The 7,118-nt window shown below is 45.7% G+C and overlaps 1 protein-coding gene across 1 annotated transcript in view; it reads left to right on the top strand.

Annotated features, from left to right (window-relative positions):
- Positions 1-1,425, top strand: part of Pcsk6 (proprotein convertase subtilisin/kexin type 6) — a 205,664-nt gene extending 204,239 nt beyond the window's left edge. The window contains exon 22 of the mRNA XM_045146095.1: positions 2-1,425. Within this exon, the coding sequence (XP_045002030.1) occupies positions 2-99 (98 nt within the window). The 3' untranslated portion in view covers positions 100-1,425. The remainder of the gene's footprint in view (position 1) is intronic.
- Positions 1,426-7,118: the final 5,693 nt, after the last annotated feature.

Genomic DNA, 7,118 nt, shown 5'->3' on the forward strand with positions numbered 1-7,118 from the left:
GCTGATGAGACCTTCTGCGAGATGGTGAAGTCTAACCGGCTCTGCGAGCGGAAACTCTTCATCCAGTTCTGCTGCCGCACATGCCTCCTGGCTGGGTAGGGGCACCAGCTGTCTGCAGAGGGCAGGGCCCGTCCTGTCCACCCATTTGTCCATCCACCTTCCTCCAGACTGACAGCCAAAAAGCCTGTTCCAAGGTGGGTGCCCTGCATCTGACAGCTCTGTCCTTCCTGGAGCCGGGTCCTGCTGCAGCATCTCTGGGTACCCAAACCAAGTGGGTGGTGACCCTTAAGGACATGCATCTAAAATGGCAACGTCTCCTCAAGCTCTGCTTGCCGGCTACAGTCTTCTGGCAAACTCAAAATGGGAACAAAAGAAATTTCGAGACTCCACAGCTGCCGCTTCAGAAGGGTTTCTAGGGCCCTAGCTTACTGCGACTTCAAGACCAAAGCAGATAGGAAAGATGCTCAGATATGGTCCTCCTCCATGTGTTTGTTAGGCTCTGTAGTCAATCTCACTGAGCTGGCTGGCAGGGCCTGGGCTATCCTCACCCATGACAAGGAACCTTACCACCTAGTGGCCACCTGCCACCAAGCAGCCTGGAGGACGGTTTGGTCAGACTGTAAATAAAATAGGTTTTGGGGCACAAGATGTGTGACCACTGCGGATGGAATCTATCTCTACATAGTCAGGTCCTTCTGCTTCTGCGGCAGCTGCCTGGAAGGTCCAATACCAACCTGGAGCAGGTTCGTCCTCGGCGGCCTTCTCTGAGCGAGCCAAGCTGTCCTCATGACTGTTCTGCCTGTCTCTCTAAGGCCTCCTGGGCCCGAGCGACACCGCTACCTGATACAGAGTCTGCAGAGGAGGGGCCCAAGCAGGAGTTTGGGGCCAACCGAAAGACAGCCAGTGGGCCAAGCAATTCCTCCTAAGGACGTGCAAAGCCAGCCCTGATCATCAGTCACCCGGCCCTCTGCATTCTAGGAATTGCTTTAAAAGTGCATTCGGCCTCTGCTGTCCGGGGGACTTGTTCTCGGGGTACGCATCTGTGTCTGTGTATAGTATGAGCCTACGGGACACAGCTGGGTTTATTTCTGCCAAACCTGTGTAGGCATTTTATAAGCTACATGTTCTAATTTTTACCAATGTTAATTATTTTGACAAATATTTCATATATTTTCATTGAAATGCACAGATCTGCTTGATCAATTCCCTTTAATATGGGAATAACATTTGCCTTAAATTTTTTCAACCTCGTCTCTCTCCATATTGTCCTGCTCCCTTCTCTGACTATAATGCGTTTGCCTTGTCTCCTGTGAGTAGCAAGGACCCAGCTGTTGTCTGTTGAATCCACAACTTCGAGAAAGAAATCAGTGAATCAAATCTGATGTTAACCCTAAGTTAATAAAAGAGTTAACATTCCATTGCAAAGGAGCCTGTACTTCTTAACAAGGCACAAAACCTTGGACCACGATGCTAACAATGGCTGAAGTGGACATGGTTGTGTGGTTTCTGGATCTATTTTGTTATTCTTACATGGAAGGTCTTTGAGCCTTAGTGAATACTGACACAGTGGAAGAAAGGGGAAAATCCCTCAGTGCCAACCCCAGGGCATCCTTTGGCAAAGAGACCCTCTGGATCATCAAAGCCTGACTGGGTGGAGATGCTAGAGCTTGCCCAGATACAGAACCTCTGCTCCTGAGCCTCCTTGCCTACAGGGGCTCAGTGCCATGTAACTAGATAGCAGCTTGTCTGCTGCACAGCTTCTGAGTCCCCTGAACCTATGGGTTATGTTTCCTTGGTATTTTTACTGTGGCCTTTCTGTCAAAAGCTTGGGCTTAGCTCGGCGTGATGGCACACATCTTTAATCCCAGCACTCAGAAGGGAGGATTGCTGTGAGGTCAAGGCCACTTTAAGACTACATAGTGAGTGAATTCCAGGTCAGCCTGGGCTAGCATGAGAATCTTGGCTTGTTGGAATCCTTTAGCTACAGATAAAGGAATGAGAACTGACAGGAAAAAACAAAAGCAGGTGGGTGAGGGCCATTGCCTTAGGAATCCAGGATGGATTTAGAATTTCAGGGAAGAATGCTCCAGGGCTTTAAGAACTTCCCGATCAGCATTCAGTGTCCCCAGAATCCTGTTTGCACTGTGGCAATGTTCTCTCTCTCCATATCCTGCTTCCCCAGTTGATAAGAAAAATGAAATGGTTGTCACCATCACCCAAGTGAAATGGGAACAAATCCAGCCCCTGGAACAAACTTTCTGGGTGTGTTTCTGTCTCTGCTTCCCCTGGAAGGTGTCCCTGATGAGCCTGCCTTGCATTGGCTTCCCAATACACAATGATGTCCTCAGGACTGCATATGCATATGCATATGCAGCAGAGCATATGGGGACTCTGTGCCTGAAGAGGGAGCAGTGAAGTCAGGAGAGAGGCTGGCCACACCACATTCACCCACCAGGGGCAAATGAATGACACCAGGGTTGTCAGGATGAGACTGTGTAGGAGGGAGTATGTGTGGAAGACTGTAGCTAGGGCTGGGGAACTACCCATAAGATGTCACCTCCCCCCTGAGATTGCCACTGAATTAAAACAAGCAAGCTGTAAGGCACTGTCACCCTCTAGAACCTAGACTTGGAAGAATACCAGCTATGCTCATCAATAGTACAGTTGCAGATGTATGGAGTAGAGACAGAAATGAACTTCCTTGCTGGGCTTGGTGGCACATGTTATAATCCTTAGAACTCAGAAGGTGGGGGCAGCCTGGACTATATGGAAGAACCCTGTGTCAAAAAAGGGGGGGGGGGCTGGAGAGATGGCTTAGCGAATGGTTAAGGTGCTTGCCTGCAAAACCTAAGGACCCAGGTTCAATTCTCCAAGTGGCCACATAAGCCAGATACACATGGTGGCATGTATCTGGAGTTCGTTTGCAGGGGCTAAAGGCCCTGGCATGCCCATTCTTTCTCTTTCTTTCTCTCTCTCTGTCTCTCTCTCTGCCTCTCTCTCTCTCTCTCTCTCTCTCTCTCTCTCTCTCTCTCTCTCTCCTTTCTCTTTAACAAATAAAATAAAATATTTTTGAAACAGAGGGGGGGGATATGACTCAGTGGTGGAGTGTTTGCCTAACAGGCATGAGGCCCTGAATTTAATACCTAGTGGAGAGAGAAGGAGGGAGGGAACTTTATAGCTTTACATGTTGCAAGGAACACCACTTACAGGAAGCCAATCACACAGCCTGTCCACGTCATGGTCGGGGTGGAGGCCAGTCCAGAGATGCAAGAGAGGGGTGGCAAGAGAGTAGAGAAGCTACTGACAAAGTCCTAATGACTAAACGCCACCTGTTTAAAAAGGATTGGCTGAGGCTGGGAGTGCTGCTAAGTGGTGGAGCACTTGCCTAGCATTGGGCCCTGGGTTCCTTCCATCCCTAGACCAGCCAATGCCACCACAACCTAAAAGGGCTGACCACACACAGCACTGCTCACAAATAACTTAGCCTCAGGATAAGGATGACTTAAGCACTTACACAAGGTGTATTGATGGACTTTGTTTGAAGTGACAGGATCATGGATCAAGGCCTCTTAAATGTCATTTCAGACATTAGCTCACAGAGGTGAAGTGACTTGTTTGTGATACACTGGTCCCATTATTCCTATCTCTGAACCCAAGAAGGAGATTGGCCGTCTGCAGAAGGGGTGTCATTCACTCTGCAAATGGCCAAACAGCATCATGGAAGTGACATTTTTGGCATCCCACAGTACACATCTTCATTCTTCTGAGGCCACTGCTGACCTTCTAACCTGTAGGTTTTTGGGGGGGGTTGTTTGTTTGTTTGTTTGTTTTTGTTTTTTGAGGCAAGCCCAAAAGACTGGCCTATTTTTAAATGTGAGAGTGAGAGAAAGAGAAATAATTGATATACCAGGGCCTCCAGCCACCATAATCAAACTCCAAACGTATGCACCACCTAGTGCACATATGTGACCTTGTGCACTTGCATCACCTTGCATCTGGCTTATGTAGGAACTGGAGAGTTAAACATGTGTCCTTAGTGGGCTGGAGGAATGGCTTAGTGGCTAAGGTGTTTGCCTGCAAGGCCAAAGGACCCAGGTTCAGTTCCCCAGGACCCATGTTAGCCAGATGCACAAGGGGGCACACGCATCCAGAGTTCATTTGCAGTGGCTAGAGACCCTGGCATGTCCATTCTCTCTCTCCCTCTCTCTCCCCCACCTTTCACTGTAAAATAAATAAATAAAAATTTTTAATGTGTCCTTAGGCTTTGCAGGCAAACGCTTTAACTGCTAAGCCATCGCTCCAGCCCTATGCTGTAGGTTTTTAAAGGGCTAAGGAAATCTACAGTCTATAGAAGACACAGCTATAATAGAAAGGTGAATGGACAGAGATTTTTTAAAAAATGGAAGACAGGGCTGGAGCGATGGCTTAGCAGTTATGGCACTTGTCTGCAAAGCCAAAGGACCCAGGTTTTATTCCTCAGTATCCACATAAGCGAGATGCACAAGGTGGCACATGAGTCTGGAGTTCATTTGCAGTGGCTGGAAGCCCAGACATACACATTCTCCCTCTCTCCCTCTCTCAATATTTTTTTTAAAAAAATGAAAGGTTAGGCTGGAGAGATTCCCTTCCTGCAAAGCCAAAACACCGAGGTTTGATTCCCCAGTGCCCACATAAAGCCAGATGCACAAGGTGGTATATGTGTCTGGAGTTATTTGCAGTGGCTAGAGGACCTGGCGTGCCCAAATTCTCATTCATTTTCTCCCCCTCCCTCTCTCTTATAAATAAAACATTTTTTAAAATAGAAAAGATGAAAAGAGAAGGAGGTGAAGTATAAAACAAAGCCATTTTTGCATGTATATGTGTGGTTTGTGTACATGCTGTGTGAATTTGTGTGTGTGTGTGTGTGTGTGTGTGTGTGTGTGTGTGTGTGTAGAAGCCAGAGGCCAATGTTGAGTATCTTCCTTGGTAGCTCTCCGCTTTTTTTTTTTTTTTTTTTGAGACAAGGTCTCCCATAGAACCTAGAACTCATCAATTTGGCTAGTCAGTGAGCCCTAGGGATCTCGGTCTCCACCTTCCCAGTGCTGTGCTTTTTTTGAGAAAGAATCTCATTCATTATAGCCCAGGCCACATTGGAACTATGTAGTTCCAGGCTGTCTTCAAACTCACAGTAATTCTCCTACCTCTGCCTGTGATTATCCCTGTGATGGAATTAAACGTGTGCACCACCACGCTAGGCCCCAAACCCTTTTTTAGCCCAGCAAAAAGGCCAAGTAAGCCTGCCATAGTGGTGCACACCTTTAATCCCAGCACTAGGGAGGCAGAGGTAGGAGGATTGCTGTGAGTTTAAGGCCAGCCTGAGACAACATAGTGAATTCCAGGTCAGGCTGGGCTAAAGTGAAACCCTACCTCAAAAAAAAAAAAAAAAAAAAAAAAAAAAAAAAGGAAAAGGAAAAGGAAAAAGGGAAAAGGGAAAAGGGAAAAACAAACCAAAAAAAGCCCAAATAAAACCAGCACCCTTGTCCACAAGCTCCACCTGGTGGTTCTCTTTGAAAATAAAAGAAGTTTAGATTGTAATTTTATTTTGAAGACCAAGGCAAAATCATAGAAATGTTGTGACTGTGACACAAATATTTTTCTGAATATTTTCTTATTTATTTGAGAGACAGAGAGAGGATAGGCATGTCAGGGCCTCTTGCCACTGCACATACTTGACACATGCATTGAGACTCATGTCACTTTGTGCATCTAACTTTACATGGGTACTCGGGAATTGAACCCATAACAACAGGCTTTGCAAACAAGTGCCTTTAACTTCTGGGCCATATTTTCCAGCGCTTTTTCAGAGCAATTTCAGAGAAAATTTCTGCCATAATAACCTATGATTCCCTCAAACACTTCCCTGGGTATTTCTTTTAAAGTACGTTCATTCTACACAAGGATCAAAATCAGGAAATTTACATTGACATTTCTGCCACTAACCCTTTGACTGCACTGTTTTTCTTCCGATTGTCCCCAAAATACAAGAGCATCCACTTTAGAAACACATTTTTGTCTTCGTGTCTCTAAAGTTACTCAGTCTGGAACAGTCTTCAGTTCTCTTGAATTTCATGACCTTTCAACTATTTCAACCTCAGGTAGTTCTGTGTTTTGTTTTGCTCTGTTGTTTTGTTAATTTTGTTATGTTTGAGATGGAGGTCTTGCTACATAGCCCAGACTAGCCTCAATTCTCAGTCCTCCTGCCCTGCCTCCCAAGTAGTTGGGGTTGTAGCTTTCAGGTCACTTACTTCTATACTGTTCTTTTTATTTGTTTCCCTGCATTTCCATTCACATCTGTCTTTAACAGAGATCTCCCAGACGTCCTGATTCTTTTCTTCTCTCTGCATTCTAGCAGGTGGCACATGATTTTGATTTGTTTCACACCTGGTAATATTAACTTTGATCACATGATTAGGGTTTATCATTTCTTGGATAGGAAGTGATGTCTTCTAGAGGACACTATCACCACTGTCTGAATATTGTGCTAAAAGATCCCTGTGCAACAAGCAAAATAAATAAGTAGCAGGGCTGAAGAGATGGGTTAGCATTTAAGGCACTTGCCTGTGAAGCCTAAGGACTCAGGTTGGATTCACCAGTACCCACATAAGCTAGATGCACAAGGTGATGCATGCATCTGGAGTTCGTTTGCAGTAGTTAGAGGCTCTGGTGTGCCCTTGCTCACTATCTCTCTCTCATGAATAAGTAAATATTTTTTTAAAAAAGTATACAGCTGGGGAAATGGCTCCACTGGTAACAGTTCAACTCCTAGAACCCAGGTTAAAAAAAAAAAATCCAGGCCTGGCCACATACCCCTGTAACTCCAGTCTAGGAGAGAGAGAAGACAGGAGAGTCACTGAGACTCATTAGTCAGACAGTGTAATAATTTTTTTAAATGCTCCCTATTATTTCTTTCTTTCTCTCTCTCTCATTAAAAAAACAAGTTAAGGAGCTAAAGGGCTGGAGAAATGGCTTAGCTATTGAAGCACTTGCCTGCAAAGCCAAAGGACCTAGGTTCAATTCCCCAGGACCCATGTAAGCCAGATGTACAATGTGGCGCATGCATCTGGAGCTCATTTGCATAA

This window comes from Jaculus jaculus, chromosome 3, assembly GCF_020740685.1.
Source record: "Jaculus jaculus isolate mJacJac1 chromosome 3, mJacJac1.mat.Y.cur, whole genome shotgun sequence".
Taxonomy (NCBI): Eukaryota; Metazoa; Chordata; class Mammalia; order Rodentia; family Dipodidae; genus Jaculus; species Jaculus jaculus.